At 37.0% G+C, this 19,966-nt stretch overlaps 1 protein-coding gene across 2 annotated transcripts in view; it reads left to right on the forward strand.

The window, feature by feature from the left end:
- Positions 1–19,939, forward strand: part of LOC127843762 (rho guanine nucleotide exchange factor 39-like) — a 31,540-nt gene extending 11,601 nt beyond the window's left edge. The window contains exons 7-13 of one of the 2 annotated variants that reach the window (XM_052373512.1): positions 4,024–4,187; positions 5,328–5,522; positions 7,633–7,721; positions 16,714–16,825; positions 17,337–17,504; positions 18,248–18,594; positions 18,907–19,938. In XM_052373512.1, the coding sequence (XP_052229472.1) occupies positions 4,024–4,187; positions 5,328–5,522; positions 7,633–7,721; positions 16,714–16,825; positions 17,337–17,504; positions 18,248–18,594; positions 18,907–18,994 (1,163 nt within the window). In that variant the 3' untranslated portion in view covers positions 18,995–19,938. Of the gene's footprint in view, positions 1–4,023; positions 4,188–5,327; positions 5,523–7,632; positions 7,722–16,713; positions 16,826–17,336; positions 17,505–18,247; positions 18,595–18,906 lie in introns of both variants that reach the window. The other variant, XM_052373519.1, reaches the window with a different exon arrangement.
- The last annotated feature ends 27 nt before the right edge of the window (positions 19,940–19,966 follow it).

Genomic DNA, 19,966 nt, shown 5'->3' on the forward strand with positions numbered 1-19,966 from the left:
CTGTAAAGCAATACTCCTTACTGTAAAGCTGTTAACTGTTCTGTAAAGCCATAATCCTTTCTGTGAAACCCTTATCCTTTCTGTTGAGTCCTAAACCTTTCTCTTACAGCCTTAACCTTTCTGTTAAGCCCTATAGGATTCGGTGAAACCCTTATCCTTTGTGTTATGCCCTTAACCTTTCTGTACTTTCTATTAAGTTCTTGACGCTAATCAAAGCCCCAATTCAAAACATTTTTGTAAAGCCCTTAACCTTTTTGTTTAGTTTTAAACTTATAATTATTGAGAAATTTAAGTTTCCTGTTAAGCCTGAAAAATTTACTTAAGCCACATGGCTTTATTGAAATATAAGCCATTCCTTATTTTAAGCTTACCTGAGCACATTGTTCTCATGGTGAGCTTTTGTGATCGCCTTTTGTGTTGTGCGGCATGTGTTGTTTTGCGTCAACATTTGCCATGTTATTACTCAAGTGGCCACATTTATTGTCTGCTCTTCATTAAATTTGGTCCAAACATTTGTGCCAATGAACTCTTGGACGAGTTCAAAATTGGTTCCGATTGGTTGAAAAACATGGCCACAAGGCGGGGCATGTTTCCTTTTATGGCTTGAGTAAAATCTTGTTAACACTCTAGAGGCCACATTTATTGTCAGATCTTCATGAAACTTGGTCAGAAGATTGGTCCCAATGATATCTTGATGACGTTGAAAATGGTTCTGGTTGGTTGAAAAACATGGCCGCCAGGGGGCGGGGAATCTTATATGGCTTTTGTAAAACCTCTAGAGACCACATTTATTGTCCGATCATCATGAAACTTAGTCAGAAGATTCGTCCTTATGATATCTATGACAGGTTCAAAAATGGTTTGGGTTGGTTGAAAAACATGGGCACCAGGCAGTGGGGCATTTTTCCTTATATGGCTATGGGAAAACCTTGTTAACACTCTAGAGGCCACATTTGATGTCCGATCTTCATGACACTTGGTCAGCAGATTCGTCCCTATAATATCTTGGACAAGTTTGAAATTGTTCAGGTTGGTTGAAAAACATGGCCACCAGGGGGCGGGGCATATTTTTATGCTCTCTGAAAATTTTCGAGGAGCGTATAGTTGCCAGTTTGCCCTTACTTCCTTCCTTCCTTCTGTCACACTTTTGTTACAGTTTCTCAGATTTTGAGATTACATTGCGTAAATGTGAGCTATTCGCTATGAAAAAAAGCTTACTGAGGTTACGATAGCTATAATCTATTATCTGGCAAGCAAGATTAAACTATAAAAATTAATCTTTAACTTTATAGGGGTGTGTTAAATCTGGGCTATTGTTTAAGTAAATGATCGAATACTATACTTTTAACTAATTATCCCCACGCTTTTTGAAAAAAAGGTGGGGATATTGTGGTTATCTCCGCCGTCCGTCCGTCCGTCCGTCTGTCTGTCTGTCTGTCCGTCCTGGCCACTATCTCCTCCTACACTAAAAGCACTAGAACCTTGAAACTTACACACATGGTAGCTATGAGCATATGTGCGACCTTGCACTATTTGGAATTTTGATCTGACCCCTGGGTCAAAAGTTATAGCGGTTGGGGTGGGGCCGCGTCAGAAATTATCACTCATTTTTTTATGTTATTTTACATTTACTTCTTTATTTCTACACCGATTCACTTCAAATTGATACTGGACCTCTCTTATGACAATACGGTCAATCTCAACCATGCATGGCCCCATTCCCAACCCTGGGGCGCCCCGCCCACATAGGCCACACCCACCAAAAATTTCCATTTACTATAATTTTTTCATTTCTACACGGATTCACTTCAAATTGATACTGAACTTTTGTTATGACATTAGGGTCAATCTCAACTATGCATGGCCCCAATCCCAACCCTGGGGCGCCCGCCCACATAGGCCACACCCACCAAAAAATTCCATTTACTATAATTTTTTCATTTCTACACGGATTCACTTCAAATTGATACTGAACTTCTCTTATGACATTAGGGTCAATCTCAACTATGCATGGCCCCATAACCAACCCTGGGGCCCCGCCCACATAGACCACACCCACCCAAAATTGCCTTTACTATAATTTCTTCATTTCTACACCGATTCACTTCAAATTGATATTGAACTTCTCTTATGACAATACAGTCAATCTCAACTATGCATGGCCCCATTACCAACCATGGGGCGCCCCGCCCACATAGACCACACCCACCCAAAATTGCCTTTTACTATAATTTCTTCATTTCTACACCGATTCACTTCAAATTGATACTGAACCTCTCTTATGACAATACGGTCAATCTCAACTATGCATGGCCCCATTACCAACCCTGGGGCCCCGCCCACATAGACCACACCCGCCCAAAATTGCCTTTTACTATAATTTCTTCATTTCTACACCGATTCACTTCAAATTGATACTGAACTTCTCTTATGACAATACGGTCAATCTCAACTATGCATGGCACAATTACCAACCCTGGGGCGCCCTGCCCACATATGTCACACCCACCCAAAATTGCCTTTTACTATAACTTCTTCATTTCTACACCAATTCACTTCTAATTGATGATGAACTTCTCTTATGACAATACGGTCAATCTCAGCTATGCATGGCCCCATTACCAACCCTGGGGCACACCTAGGTCAAACATTCGGCGTGGGGATACGCGTCGGCCTCTGCCGCGCCATTTCTAGTTAACTTTGACACAGCCAGAACATTTTCCATACATTCGCTGCTTGCAACTCAAATGGCATGCATTTAAGTATTCTCTTTTTCGTCTGCAATAATATAAAAACAAGGTGACCTATGAGCATTCTGACAGGAGTGCTATGCTACTAATATATCACTTAGTTATATTGGGACCCCCATTTTTATTGACAGGACCCCTGAAAATTATTAACTAGAGTACTAGGGACCCCTAAAATTTGACATGAATGAAAAACCCTAGGTCAAGGTCACCAAGGCTAATAATAGATTTTTCCGTCACAATTTTGTTACAGTTTCTCATATCGCCTTCAATATTTTACCGATGTCTTACATATTTGGCATGTAGGTACCTTGCATGGACCTCTACATTTTCATGAGGTTAGAGGTCACTGGGGTCAAGGTCACCAAGGCTAATAATAGATTTTTCAGTCTTAATTTTGTTACAGTTTCTCATAGCGCCTTCAATATTTTACCAATCTCTTTCATATTTGGCATGTAGATACCTTTCATGGACCTCAACCTTTTGATGAGGTTTGAGGTTACTGGGGTCAAGGTCACCGAGGATAACAATAGATTTTCCGTCACAATTTTGTTACAGTTTCTCATAGCGCCTTCAATATTTTACCGATCTCTTACATATTTGGCATGTAGATACCTTGCATGGACCTCTAACTTTTGATGAGGTTTGAGGTCAATAAGTTGTTAATTATTAACACATAGATTGACAAAGCGCGTCATCGGGGAGCATCCATCAGTGAAACTGATATGCTTGTCTTATATGGCTATTGTAAAAACTTGTTAACACTCTAAAAGTCACATTCAGATTCCAATCTTCATGAAACTTCATCAGAACATTTGTTCTAATGAAATCTTGGATGTGTTTAAAAATGGTTCTGGTCTAATGAAAAACGTGGCTGCCAGGGAGCGGGGATTTTATCCTTATATGGCTATAGTAAAAGCTTGTTAGAACTCTAAAAGTTTCATATATTGTTCACTCTTCATGAAAGTTATTTCTTCTAATGACATCTTGGGCTGCATAGAACACATCAGTTCCTTTCTATCTCAGGTGTTGAATTTTGTTTTAATTATCCTGACGATCTTCCATTTAACATTGCCAGTTGTTGAAATAAGTTTTATTAGTGTTAGTATTGTTATTAAGTGTTGTATTGTATCATATGTCATTGTACAACACCATTGAATATTTTTTATAGAAATTGGCGTTTAATCAAATACAAAGTTTCGAGTTTCAAGTTGAGCGACTTTGGGCCTTTCAGGCCCTCTTAATTTTTAAAATCTCATAAATGTACCCTTTTTAGAGGCTGCCAAGCAGATTGGTGATATTGCAATGCACATCAATGAGCATGTCCGTCAACACGAGAACTTCCAGAAGGTTCTTTCAATTCAGAATAGCTTTGATAACTCTGCCCCAAAGTTGCTTGCCCCTGGGCGTGAGTTCATTAAGGAAGGAAAAATGAACAAGGTAATGTTTTGCTTAAATGATTTTATTTTGGGTGAAAAAGGTTAGGCTACTAGATTAGATAACTTTTTCAGTAACCCTTATGTTGAAAAAAATGCCTTTTTAGCGAAATAAATAATTTTAAATTCATTTTTATAGCAATCGCTTTACCAGTGCTGCGCATCAATGATGTTTCCTGCATGACCAACATGCACCACCAATTAGGGGAACCAATAACATGTCCCTAAACAATGTATTAAACTTGAAGGAATAATCCAGTACCTTATTAAAAACAATATTTTTTGTTTAATTGCAAAAAAGGACATTATTTTATAATTGGCATCATTGTTTGTTTATCACGCATAAACTGAACTTCCTTCTATTAAGTGTTACCTAAGATGTAATTGATATGATTATTTACCTCTCGATTACAAACAACTGAATAACACACTTGAGGCCACTTCATGAAAGTTTTGTTGTGCTTATTAGACATTTTTGTTTACTCTTTAATATCATGATTTATTTCTCATCAAATTTTTTTTTAAGAATAATCGATTAGATGAAGATAAATATTTTTTGAATTTTATGACTGGTTAATGTCATACTTGCTCTATGGGATTTCACTAAATTGATGTCATCAGCTAAGGATATTATTAAAGTATTTTAATAAAGCATTGATTTGCAATTGTTCTTTGGTTGGTCTGTTAATTGGTCATATAGTTGGATTGTCGATCCCTTGATCCCATGTTTGAACTGCTATCATGAAAATTGGTATGATGGTAACTTTTGAAATGAGGAAGACTCTGAGGATAATAAGGGTCAAAGCTCAAGGGACTTTTATCATGAAAATATAATGGCACAGTTTTACTCCTTAATAATTTTTGTTTTGAACTGTGTTTTCTGCTAAATAATAAATAGACTTACTCTGGAAAGAGGTTAATTTTGACAAGATTAACTTATTTGTGTAAAACAAAAAAATCTGGTACATTTAAAATCCTTTCAAAATAATATACTAAAGCAATATTTATGTTTGATTATAAGCTATCATAAAAGGATGAAAGGGGTCGGCATTACAAGATATAAAAGATATGTTTTTACAAAGTTGTGGAAAACCTAATAACAAATTTACTTAGTTAAGTTTGGCATTCTTTTCTTCATGACCAGATATCCAGACGCGCAGGAAAGTCCCAGGAGCGCATGTTTTTCCTGTTCTCTGACATGCTTCTGTATGGCAAGCCACGACTTCTAGACAGCTGTAACAACTCGTACTCGTGCTGCTGTGTACTGCCCCTACGACACTGCTCTGTTGAGCGGGTGCTGGGCAGTCTGCAGAGGTCTGATGGCGGCGGAATGTTCAGGGTATGTCTCAGGGTGAATGGTTCACTTGATTGGGATTCCACAGCTTTTTTTACTTTATTGGAAGGCCCCTTTCCTTTTGGAAAATTTCTTTATATTGATCAAATTTACCCCAAATGTCAAGTTGCCCACAATCAATTATTATACCCCCACAAACGAAGTTTAAGTGGGTAAATAGGAGCTTGTGTGTCGGTCGGTCTGTCTGTCAGTCAGTCAATATAAAGTGTCCGCTCTGTAATTAAACGCCTGTTTTTAAAAACGGGACGTATTATAGTTTCACCCTTGGCAGGCGGGCGGCGTCCACAGCAGTGTCTGCTCCCTAATTCAAATAGTTTTCATCCGATCTTCACCAAACTTGGCCAGAAGTTGTGTCTAGACAATATCAAGGTCAAGTTCGAATATGGGTCATGCCGGGTCAAACACTAGGTCACGGGTTCACTTAGTGCATTTCAAGGATTATGCATGGTGTCCGCTCTCTAATTGAAGTAGTTTTCACCCGATCTTCACAAAAATTTGGTCAGAATTTGTGTCTAGATGATATGTAGGTCAAGTTCAAATATGGGTCATGCCGGGTCAAAAACTAGGTTACGAGGTTACTAAGTGCATTTCAAGCATTTAGCATGGTGTCCGCTCTCTAATTGAAGTGGTTTTCATCTGATCTTCACATAATTATACCCCCACAAATGAAGTTTAGGGGGGTATATAGGAGTGAACTTGTCTGTAGGTTGGTCGGCCTGTCGGTCTGTCTGTCGGTCCGTATTAAGAGTCCGCTCTCTAATTCAAGTAGTTTTCATCCGATCTTCACCAAACTTGGCCAGAAGTTGTTTCTAGATGATGTCTAGGCCAAGTTCGAACATGGGCCTTACCGGGTCAAAAACTAGGTCACGGGGTCACTTAGTGCGTTTTAAACATTGAGCATGTTGTCCGCTCTCTAATTCAAGTAGTTTTCATCCGATCTTCACTTAACTTGGGCTGAAGTTGTATCTACATGATGTCTAGGCCAAGTTCGAACATGGGCCTAGCCGGGTCAAAAACTAGGTCACGAGGTCACTTAATGCGCTTTAAACATTCAGCATGTTGTCTGCTCTCTAATTCAAGTAGTTTTCATCCAATCTTCACCAAACTTGGTCAGAAGTTGTATCTAGATGATCTTAAGGCCAAGTTCGAACATGGGCCATGCCGGGTCAAAAACTAGGTCACGAGGTCACTTAGTGCATTTTAAACATTTTTAAACCTCACCATGTTGTCCGCTCTCTAATTCAAGTAGTTTTTATCCAATCTTCACCAAAATCGGTCAGAAGTTGTATCTTGATAATGTCTAGGGCAAGTTTGAATATGGGTCATGCCGGGTCAAAAACAAGGTCACGGGGTCACTTAGTGTGTTTTAAACATCACAATGTTGTCCGCTCTCTAATTCAAGTATTTTTCATCCAATCTTTATCAAACTTGGTCAGAAGTTGTATGTAGATGATGTCTAGGTCAAGTTTGAATATGGGTCATGCCGGGTCAAAAACTAGGTCACCAGGTATCTTAGTGCGTTTTAAACTTCACCATGTTGTGACAAAGCTCTAGTTTGGAAAGGATGTGTTGTACCTTTGTCGAGAGCGTATAGGACATGGTCACACTCATTTTTTAATAACTTCAAATTGAATGTGATTGATGACAACACACCCAATATGTTGCAAACAGGCATATATAATCAACATCCACTTTAATTTTACCATAATTAATTATAGTTTAGTTGCCGGAATAGGATTTTGCTATTTCGCCATCAGGATAGCTGAAACTACAATGTAAACTTAAACAGTTTTTTTTCTCGTCATATTGGGATGAGCCCCAAGGATATTTATATTTGGAAACAGTATCAATTAAATAGCTGATTTAAGAAATGTAAAAGGTAGTGTAAGTTTTTATCTCTGGGGGGGGACTGCATGATATTAATTAAAGTTTTTAGCTCGACTATTATATATGAAATATATGTAGTGGAGCTATCCTACTCACCCCGGCGTCGGCGTTCCCATTAGTGTTCCCGTTAGCGTGACAACAAGAGCAGACAACTGTATCTTATCAGCACTGTACTACAACTGATAATTTTGTTTGTGTGTGTTGACAGGTGAACTGCAAGGATGAGAGTCTGCTGTTGTACTGCACAGACCCCGAGGAGGCAAGATGCTGGGTGGAGGCATTGGAGGCTGCCATCAGGTAGGGGTCACATAGACAGGTAGGGGTCACATAGTTAGGTAGGGGTCAAATAGTCAGGTAGGGGTAACATAGTCAGGTAGGGGTCACATAGTCAGGTAGAGTCACGTAGTTAGGTAGGGGTCACGTAGTTAGTTAGGGGTCACATAGTCAGGTAGGGGTCACATTGTCAGGTAGGGGTCACATAGTCAGGTAGGGGTCACATAGTCAGGTAGGGGTCACATAGCTAGTTAGGGGTCACACAGTCAGGTAGGGGGTCACATAGTTAGGTAGGGGTCACATAGTCAGGTAAGGGGTCACATAGTCAGGTAGGGGTCACATAATTAGGTAGGGGTCACATAGTTAGGTAGGGGTCACATAGTCAGGTAGGGGTCACATAGTTAGGTAGGGGTCACATAGTTATGTAGGGGTCACATAGTTAGGTAGAGGTTACATGGTCAGGTAGGGGTCACTTAGTCAGGTAGGGGTCACATGGTTAGGAAGGGGTCACTGGTCAGGTAGGGGTCACATAGTCTGGTAGTGGTCACATAGTCTGGTAGTGGTCACATGGTCAGGAAGGGGTCACATAGTCAGGTAGGGGTCACATAGTCAGGTAGGGGTCACATGGTCAGGAAGGGGTCACTGGTCAGGTAGGGGTCACATAATCAGGTAGGGGTCACATAGTCTGGTAGTGGTCACATGGTGAGAAAGGGGTCACATAGTCAGGTAGGGATCCCATAGTCTGGTAGTTGTCACATAGTCAGGTAGGGGTCACATAGTCAGGTAGGGGTCACTGGTCAGGTATGGGTCACTGGTCAGGTAGGGGTCACTGGTCAGGTAGGGGTCACTGGTCTGGTAGTGGTCACATAGTCAGGTAGGGGTCACATTGTAAGGTAGGGGTCACTGGTCAGGTAAGGGGTCACATAGTCAGGTAGGGGTAACATAGTCAGATAGGGGTCACGTAGGGAGGTAGGGTCACATAGTCAGGTAAGGGTCACATTATCGGGCTTTCGGCGAGCTCTAAATATTATTTTGCCAAATTTTCCTCACTGTGGCAATATCCTGTTCATTTTGGCATGTGTGTGTGTGTGTTGTAGCCAAATTAAAATTTGTGTTTGCCACATGGGTCAGTTGTAGAAATTGACTGATTAAGGCAAGAGTAGAATAAACTTTAAAAGAATTGCTGGTTGAGGGTTACACAGGAATCTAGGGATGCAGGGAGATGGGTCCTTTATGTTGCAGGGTTGACAATTTACTTTTACAACCACTTGTCCAATCGGATTTGTGATTAACAATACATTTGACCCTACTTAAAAGTGACTTCCTGACAGTGAAATGTGAATTAGTATACTATGTAAGTTTTCAGCATTTTTATTGATCATTTATAAACAAAGTAGGACTAGAAGAGTGTCTCCGTATGTTATCCCTTAATCTTTTGATATATTTTGAAGGATGGGAACAAATATTCAAATATTAAAAAATTGGCCGAATATTCTACTGTAAAATTCATATTCAAATATTCTTTTTTAAGCAAACTTAAAAAATAAAAAATAAAGTGCAAAGTAGCTGTTTTTGTTCAGTGCAGACTTTCATGTATTATTAATTGTTTGGATAACAGCTACCATTAGACGATGATTTGCACACGGATGGGAAGTAGCAGAGGGGTAGGGTCTTTAATGGTTTTATCTGGCAGTTTGCAAAGTTGTTAATGCACCGTGTTTTATCTATTGACTATCTAAGATAATTGACATGTTATTCACAGTTCAGTGCTCTCAATTACGCTCGACTTGCGTTAACTTAAAATAACAAATCAATTTAATGACTATATCCATGTTTATAATCCATGATTATCTGATCAAAATTAAGTTTATCATATATCAACCAATTGATTTTGTTTTAAATAAGTATAAATTTATTTTGACTCGAGCGTTTATTTCAAACTCGCTTTATGTTCAAGAAATTTCTACAAGCAAGTTAAAGAAAGTAAAATCTATTCACAATGCCAACCTTTCCTGTTATGAATTATATTTTTCGCTCAATACAGCAAAATACATGAGAATTATGGTAATTTGTATACTGGAAATATCTTATTTCTTTGGAAAAATAAAAGAATTATTATAATTATAATAATCAATAATCATTTTAAAAATGATTACTCTATCCCTTTTATAAAAGCTGCATTTAAGGTTGTATTGGTCTTTGTGCCAAATGGGAATAATACTTTACTTCAGACGTTTGTAAGTTCAGATATGTTAATATAATATAATGTTAAAAATCAAATATATTTGAACAATGAAGAACAAATATTTGAAACTAGTTTTTAGCTCACCTGATTGCTCAGGTGAGCTTTTGTGATCGGTCTTTGTCCATCATCTGTCCGTCCGTCCACATTTGTTCGTAAATACTCTAGAGGCCACATTTCTTGTCCGATCTTCATGATACTTGGTCCAGGGGTTCCACTGGCCCAAAAAAAGTTGTCGCCACTTTTTCGCGGCGTGAATACTGTTGGTTATTCCACCTTATTAATAAGAACAATCATTTTAAGAAACCTTACTACATTAATGTCATTGACTATATTATCACTTTAAAAAGTATGTTATTTCATAAAAAAAACTATAAGTACCTTCATAAGTCTTAATAAGCTTTATTTGTATATAAATAACATTTTTTTCAACTTGATAAACAACACAGATAACCAAAATAATATAATAATGTTAACATCAATGTATTAAGCAATATGCTGCATAAATGTTTCGAAATTAATTATTTAAACATAAAATCACACCAATGTTCATCATTTGAAAGGGAATCAGAAAATAAAGCATCTCACTTCAAAGTGTTTAACGGTTATATTTGGTCATTTGGACATGATATACATCAGCTTCTGTTGTTAACAAGTTTTCTGTTAGTGGTGAATGATTTCCAGGTTCAATTAAATGACTGTTGTTCACGCCTTTTTCCTGACAGAAAGGCCCAGATAATTGCCACCATCCATTCTAGTTGCCTGAAATAACATAAAACATATTTTTTACAAACTATCAACATCAAACCAACACATAAATGTCCCTATCTTTAAATGTCCGAATTTAACATATCCCAAATATAGTACATCGAGTGAATGTTTTATATTTAATTCAGAAATTGTTGTTATCTTAATCAATTTATATCCTTCCCAGAACATTACAATAATGAATCTATTAAACAGAAATGCTCACAAATACCTGTTGAAACAAGTTTTTATTTGTTGATGTGGAGAAATTAAATGCTTTTGCCAGCCCCATGGTTTTGATTTTAACAAAGAAATAGCGGCCCTAATAATCATTATAATTATTGATCGTCGTGACAGTTTGTCCCCGTGTTACTTAACTTATTGCTCAATATCATAAAGGAGCCGTTAATCCGATAATAACCCCCATAAAACTTGAAAATAGCAGTAAAAACACCATTTGTAACACTGACAGGCTTCGGTGATTTCTAATGCAATCTGCACTGAAGGTCGCTTACATCGTCGTAAATCAATATTTACAACTGACAGACGCTGGCCGCTAATGCTCGGTCGCGTGCTTTCGACTCGCAGTACATTTTCCTATAGGATTTTACCAATTTGTTTAATTCGCCACTTTTAAAAAATTGGAGCCACATTTAAAAAATTAGCGCCATTTGGCGCCAATGGCGATCAACAGCGGAACCCCTGCTTGGTCAGAAGCTTTGTCCCAATGATACCTCAGGCTAGATCTAAACTGGGTCATGCAGGGTCAAAAACTAGGTCACTAGGTCAAAAAAAGAAGAACGTAAGTCGTTGTAAACACTGTAGAAGTCACATTTCATGCCCACTCCTCATGTTACTTTGTCAAAATAATTGTCTTAATGATATGTTGGTTGAGTTCAAAAAGTGGTTCCGGTCCATTGAAAACATGGCCGCCAGTGGGCGGGGCAGTTTTCCTTATTTGGCTATAGAGAAACCTGGTAAACACTAGAGGCCACATTTCTTGTCCGATCTTCATGAAACTTGGTTAGAAGCTTTGTCCCAATGATACCTCGGTCGAGTTCGAAACTGGGTCATGTCGGGTCCAAAACTACGTCACTAGGTCAAAAAAAGACAAACCTTGTAAATGCTGTAGAAGTCACATTTCATGCCCAATCTTTATGCTACTTTGTCAAAATGTTTGTCTTAATGATATGTTGGTTGAGTTCAAAAGTGGTTTCGGTCTGTTGAAAAACATGGCCGCCAGTGGGCGGGCAGTTTTCCTTAATTGGCAATAGAGAAAACTTGTTAACACTCTAGAGGCAACATTTCTTGTAAGATCTTCATGAAACTTGGTCAGAAGCTTAGTCCCAATGATACCTCAGTCGAGTTCGAAACTGGGTCATGCCGGGTCAAAAACTAGGTCACTAGGTCAAAAAAAAGAAAAACCTTGTAAACACTGTAGAAGTCACATTTCATGCCGAATCTGCATGTTACTTTGTCAAAATGTTTGTCTTAATGATATGTTGGTTGAGTTCAAAAGTGGTTCCGGTCAGTTGAAAAACATGGCTGCCAATAGGCGGGGCAGTTTTCCTTATTTGGCTATAGAGAAACCTTGTAAACACTCTCTCCCCTAGAGGCCACATTTCTTGTCCGATCTTCATGAAACTTGGTCAGAAGATTTGTCCTAATGATACTTGATCGAGTTTGAAACTGGGTCAAAAACTAGGTAAAAAAAAACAACCACCTTGTAAACACTGAAGAAGTCTTATTTCATGCCCAATTCTTCATGTTACTTTATCAAAATGGTTGTCTAAATGATATGTTGGTTGAGTTCAAAAGTGGTTCCAGTTTGTTTAAAAACATGGCCGCAAGTGGGCATTGCAGTTTTCCTTATTTGGCTATAGAGAAACCTTGTTTACACTCTAGAGGGCACATTTCTTGTCTGATCTTCTTGAAACTTAGTCAGAAAATTTGTCCTAATGATACCTTGATTGAGTTTGAAACTGGGTCATGCAGGCTCAAAAACTAGGTCATTAGGTCAAAAAAAAGAAAAACCGTGTAATACTGTAGAAGTCACATTTATAAAAAATCCTTGTAAACAATCTAGAGGTCACAATTTTTTCCAGATTTTATGAATCTTGGTCATTATATCTATTTTTGTAAGCAAAGTTTAATGTTTGGTCATGAGGGGTCAAAATATATGTCACCAGGTCAAATCTTACAAAAACCTAAACACTCCATACATCAGAGTTTTGGTTCAATGATGATGAAACTTGACCAGGATGTTTGTCTGGAGAATATCTAGGTCAAGTTTTATGTTTGGTAAAGATTGAATGAACTGACTCCTCTCAGGTGAGCGAACTAGGGCCATCTTGGCCCTCTTGTTAGTATTTGTTCCTATCCCTAATAATTTGTAAACACAAACAAATTCTCTAAATTCACCGACAAGGTGAACTAGGCCATCCTTAAAACATTGTTTGTTTGGCATAACCCGACCCAGGTAAATTTGGGTGGTAGGTAGGGATTTTGTTTTTATGCCCCCGGATCGAAAGATCGGGGGTATATTGTTTTTGGCCTGTCTGTCATTGTATGTCTGTGTCTGCGTGCCTGTCCCAAAACTTTAACCTTGGTCATAACTTTTGCAATATTGAAGATAGCATCTTGATATTTGGCATGCATGTGTATCTCATGGAGCTGCACATTTTGAGTGGTGAAAGGTCAAGGTCAAGGTAATCCTTCAAGGTCAAATGTCAAGAAAACAAATTCAAAAACTTTAACCAAAACTTTAACCTTCTTCATAGCTTTTGCAATATTGAACATAGCAACTTGATATTTGGAATGCATGTGTATCTCATGGAGCTGCACATTTTGAGCGGTGAAAGGTCAAGGTCATCCTTCAAGGTCAAAGATCAAACAAATAATTCAAAGCAGCGCATAAGGGGGCATTGTGTTTCTGACAAACACATCTCTTGTTTAGTAATTATTTTTTCTGACATTGAACTCTGACATAAACCAAAGGTAATTATCAAATAAAGCTCCAAGTCTTCTGGCTCATGATAAGAAACTTGGTAAAGATTTTTCTGCATGGAATATAATTCTTTGATTAATTTAGGTAGAGAGACATCCAAGGAACACTGTGTGACAGGTGAGCTTAAACATATATGCTAAAAAAGCATGAGAATAAATTATATATTTTTAATATGCCTGTAGTCAGATGAAACACCGCAGACAGCAGTCTACACAATAGATCAGCAGAGCTAAGCGTGTTTTCATAAAGCCCAACACTTAATCCAGTTCCGTCCAGATGTTCTCTTGAATCAGTATACAGTACAACTACTGTTTTAATAATTACTCAACTAAAAGACCGTAACGATAAAGATACGGCGTGTTTGATTTGAAATTAATTCAGATGAAATATCAAATTCTTCGCAATATAATTGTGTTAAAAAAATACCAAAGAAACTTTTAACCGAAATCAACAGAATTAAATGTTCTCTGTGCTACAAAGTTTGTATAAAAAAATCAATACACGCACGCTTCCATGCCTATACATTGACCTTGTACTTTTAATGTCGCATAATTTTCGCGCTTTTTTGTAAGAAATATACATGATGACTTTATTGGAAGCATTTGTTAAAGTCGTGTTAACATTAAAAAGTCGGAAGTGTGTTTCGGATTACAAATTATTATTCTCATTTGGGAATTTAACAGAACATTTATACTTATCGAGAAATGTTTTGATAATATTATGCATTAAAAGCACAATTTCCAGGAGGATAACACCCGTTGGCTAGTATAATCAGTCTTTCACGTAATTTGCCATGATTTTATCGCAGTGAAGTACACGGTACGGACCGATTAATGTGGTAAGAAAAACAAAGTAATAAAACTGCAATAAACCCCTGAAATTATCAATTGATAGTGACATGGGTTATTGACGCATATCTGATTCACACTGTTGCCACCTAGGGTTGGGCCCTAAAACACTCATTGTGTAAATGACGCAAATAACTGGAAAGGATAAAAAGGGGAAAGGAAAAATTCAGTGGAAAGGATTTACGGCAAGCAAAAAAAAAATTTGGATAGTAACAAAAAAAATTCAGTCAGGCCGATTTCAGTGGGTCGGTCGGGTTATGCCAAACAAAATCATTTTTAAGGAAGGACCTATCAAATTTTTCTTTCAAAGATCATAATGTTATGCATTAAGCATTTACAATTTAAAAGTAATTTATTATGCATAACAAGAAACTAATGGCCACACTGTTATTATTTAACTATACATATCTGGGTGCAGGATCACGTGACTTTGTGGGGTTCCCCCTTTTAAATTTAATTGAATGAAACAGAACGGTTAGTGGTGCTTTATTTCAAATTACTTTTTAAAACAATTTTTCTTGAGAATTTCAATTAGAGCATAAAATACAGATTGTTATGCTGCTTATGGCAATGCGAAATACATCAGAATTACTTTATTTAATAAGCCTGTGTTATTGATCAAAATTTTATTTGTACTACACGGCTTTGCTTCACGGAACGTGAAATTTTGTCACTGATTTCAGACATATTCAAGGATTTATTCTCATACTTTAAGACATCAGCACAACCTGAAAAGAAAAACTTGTATGCACTAAAGTTTTTGCAAATGTTTTTCAATAACTTGAGATATTTGCAAAAATAAAAGTTCTAAATGGTGTGATAACCTTCTGTCACTTCTCTCAACCAATGTGTAAACCCCTGAAAACCCCGTTGATTCTGCACCCTGGTATATCTCACTTGTTTATAGTACATGTATTGAGGTATGGTATGGTGTGTAATTTTCGGATTACCTTGCACTTGCCATTTATAAGTGAACATTATGTTTTTCTAGGAAATTCCAGCCATACGTTTTTCAGTGACAAAACAAAGTGATGGATCACTCCTTCAATAAAATAGGAGAAATTATGAAAATTGCATTACAAAAACAGAATGAATAATAATAAGAAGAAAAAAACAATTACACCAATAAACAAGATTTAACAAACAAGACAACATGCTTGCTATTGTTCCACTTTGATAGTATAATTTTATAATTTTATCTTGACAAAATAAAAACTCCAAGTGTGATTCTTAGAACCAGCCAAATATGGATCTTGTTTCATGAGGAAGGCAACACATCAAGTTTTTAATTGAATTTTAATGGTTTCTATCCTTGTGATGATTGTAAATCGAAAGCTGTGAACCACATGAACGGTGCCTGTCCCATATCATAATTTGATGCAAAAGTCAGCTGTACAAACGGCTTTTTCAATGGTCGCACACAATTTATAAAAAGTTTTAATAGAAAATGTTTAAATTTTGAAGAATCTTATTGTATTTAGAATTGTTAACAATTGGGAACGTCATAATGATAAAAGTAAACTATGAAAGTTATTTTTTATTGTTTGGTTAAAAAATAATAAGTCCAGTAAAATCTGGTGAGGGTCCAGTTAATTGTAAAAGTTATCAGACCTCATGTCCTGTAGGATTTGTTTTGTTTTGCATTGGTTTCTTACACCCTAAGAGCTGACATGAAAGTTGTAAAAAGTTGTGTTTCTAGTAAAACCATGTAGTCAACAAAGTTGCTGCCGGTAACTTTTGCCAGCTTGAATGATAAATCACCACTTAATTATTGTCCCCTTCCTGTTTCACTGGAGGGGACTATGGTTTGCGCTCTGTGTGTCTGTCTGTCTGTCAGTCCGTCACACTTTTCTGGATCCTAAGATAACTTTAAAATTTCTTCATATTTTTTAATAAAACTTGCAACATGGATAGATGGCAATATGGATATTATGCACATCATTTCATTTTGTTCCTGCATAAAAAATTCTGGTTTCTATGGCAACAAATTATAAAAAACAAATATAAATAAAAAATTCTGACAATGGTGGAGCCGGTAAGGGACATACATGTGTATATTGCTTTGCAATAGTCTTGTTTGTTTACAGCTCATTTGGCAAAAATTTCAATAGGCTGCAAGAGCCCTGAGCACTTATGTTTTTATGATTGTCTATACTTCAAATATGTTGATAGGAAAATCACAGTGAACCGTCAGACATTACGGAAGCCCAGCAGCAACAAGGTGCCTGTCAGAGGCAGATCACTCATGAAAATGAGGCTGCGTGAGAGAAAACAAGATATCAAGGTATGATTATAATGAATGGGGATATTCCAGAGAGAAAAACTGTGCTTCTAAAGATTAACTTTATAATAAGAAATGCAGTCATTCACATATTTTAAAGAAATTGTTTTGAAAATTGCATATTCTATTTTTAAAATATTGAAGGGCCAGTTCACAAATATTTTTAAAATGTAACTTTTGCTAAAATTTGTTTATATTAAAATGACTTAAAAACATATATAGAAACTGTTCGAATAAGAAAAAATTGATAATGATAAATAGTACAGCTTATATGCACACAATACCTGGTGACATGTCCTGCAAAATTAGAAGTGTTTTAACTGCACAACATTGAAACCCTATAATATTGCTGAAGCTGGACTGTCCCAAATTATTTCTTCACAACATTTAATACAAGAAATGTAATACAAAACTACTATTACAGGTAAATGTTGCACGTCTTTGGCAAAAAGATATTTTTTTCAAACAGGATAAGAAAACATACAATTTACATAAGTTGTTCCTTTCAATTCAGAAAAAGATTCAAGGCAGCCAGAAATGCAGCATATCTGCCAAGAAGTGGCAGGCGCCTCCCTTGCCCGGTTCTCTCCAAGACATCAGCCAGTGCCTAACCCCACCAAAGAGACCCAGAACAGTGTCTGTCTTGTCTGTCTCGTCAGCAGGCACATCTGCAGACTCATATGTATGTTGGAGTTGAAACTGTTATTCTATATATTCACGGAGCTTTCAATTGCTTTTAAAAACTGGAAGTTTTAACTAACTTAAAACTTAATGGAAGCCCTGTATTAGTTTAGGCAGTACAGATATTTATGTTTGCACAAGTTTTAAGGCAATAAGCCTCTAAATTGTTATGTGGGTACGCTAAGAAGCAAGGTCCAAGTTTCAAAAATGGGCATCTTATGTGAAAACAATGAAAAAGGTTCACACCTTTTATTTGTCTTCTTTATGATGAATTTATATCTGGGTTATGTTGTGGGCATTTTAAGCTACTGAATTTATGTCTGCTTTTGGTTTTTTATGCCCCCGGATGGAATGATCGGGGATATGTTGTTTTTAGCCTGTCGGTAATTGTCTGTCTGTCTGTCTGTCTGTCTGTCTGTCTGTCTGTCTGTCTGTCTGTCTGTCTGTCTGTCTGTCTGTCTTAACCTTGCTTAAACTTTTGCAATCACTTTTGTAATATTGAAGATAGCAACTTGATATTTGGCATGCATGTGTATCTCATGGAGCTGCACATTTTGAGTGGTGAAAGGTCAAGGTCATCCTTCAGGTCATATGTCCAAAAAAATGTAAACAATTTCAAAGTGGCGGAGTAGGGGGAATTGTGTTTCAGACAAACGCATCTCTTGTTTGAGAAGAAAAGAAAAAACAAATTGTATGAAAATCTAATTTTTGTAAAAACTTACAGAGTGTGTTTTTTGGTTTTAGAGCTTTGACCAGCAGCAAAATGAGATCAACCTCGATAACTGGAGCCCAAGTAAAATGCACAACGATGATGATGATGAGGAGGAGAGTCTTATTGAAGAAGGGGAGAGCAAAACCCACTCAACAATAGATGAAGACCAAGAAAATGTCCCCTCATTTGTTATAGAGAATCCACCCATACCTGATTCATTTGACATCGACTCTAATAGCCTTGACACCCATGACTGTAAAGATCATGGGAGCAAAGGTCATTTCTCTGATGCTGATTACAGCTCACAGCCGTGGATAAACCCAAAGTTTCAGAGGAACAATGATACAAAAGGTCATTGCTCCACTTGGCCTATTAGGAGGTAAGTTGGGGTTTGAAGGTTAAAATTTTAGTTGAAAATTGAGTACACATCTCAGAAGCAAGGGATGTTTATTGGTATTTTATCATCATTATGTGAAAAGAAAGTCCGGTTTGATGACACTGTGTGAGGTATTTTAACCATTCCATTTTTTTAAAAACATTGGTTGTCACTATGTTAGTTTTTATCATGATCAGAACAATGAAATGTTAAAAACAATAACAACAACAAAAAACACATGTTTATGTGCAAGTATTTACTGGCCCCACATATTCTATACTATTATGTCATGTCTTGTTTGTTTCTTATCGCCAGGGTTATTCAGAGTGGATCCCGTGTTACCTCAGGCATTGGCAATGTGATGGACAGTGTGCGAAGCTCTAAGAGATGTTCTGTCATGTGATTGAAGTGTTGTGATGGACATATAAGTGTAATGGTTTGAACACTAATATATTATCTGTGAAATTTTAAACAAGTTGATTCTGTAGTTTTTAGCTCGACTATTATATATGAAATATATAAAGTGGAGCTATCCTACTCACCCAGGCGTTAGCGTTAGTGTGCAAATGTTAAAGTTTTCGTACCACTCCAAATATTTCCTCGACTATTATATATGAAATATATATAGTGGAGCTATCCTACTCACGCCGGCGTTAGCGTTAAATGTTTAAGTTTGCGTACCACCCCAAATATTTCCTATGTCCCTTGACATATTGCTTTAATATTTTGCATACTTCTTTACCAACATAACCCCAACCTATAAACAAGAGCAGACAACTGTATCAAGCATTTTGTAAGAATTATGGCATTTTTTTCACTTAGAATATGCATATTATTAATAAATCTATGTTAAAGTTTGCGTACCACCTCAAATATTGTCAATGTCCCTTGACATATTGCTTTCATATTTTGCAAACTTCTTAACCAACATGACCCCAATCTATAAACAAAAGCAGACAACTGTATTAAGCATTTTGTAAGAATTATGGCCCTTTTTTGTCTAAGTAACTGAATATTTTTTTAAATTTTGTGTTTAGATCCACTTGACTTCTAAAGTGTCAATGCTATTGCTTTCAAACTTCAAATATTTTCTTACTATCATGAGGGTACTGTAGCTGGCAAGTCCAATTTGACCTTGACCTTTGAATGACTTTGACTCTCAAGGTCAAAAGAATAAATTTGAGTTAAATTGCCATAACTTCTTTATTTATGATCAGATTTTATTAATACTTTGACAAAACAATACTTACCTGAATACCACAATGTATTCCACCCAAACAATACCCCACACCCCAACCCACAATTCCTGCCCCCCTCCCCCCCAAATTTTTATTTTTTTATATTTCAAACATCGTCTAATAAATGACCACGCCCC

This window comes from Dreissena polymorpha, chromosome 1, assembly GCF_020536995.1.
Source record: "Dreissena polymorpha isolate Duluth1 chromosome 1, UMN_Dpol_1.0, whole genome shotgun sequence".
NCBI lineage: Eukaryota > Metazoa > Mollusca > Bivalvia > Myida > Dreissenidae > Dreissena > Dreissena polymorpha.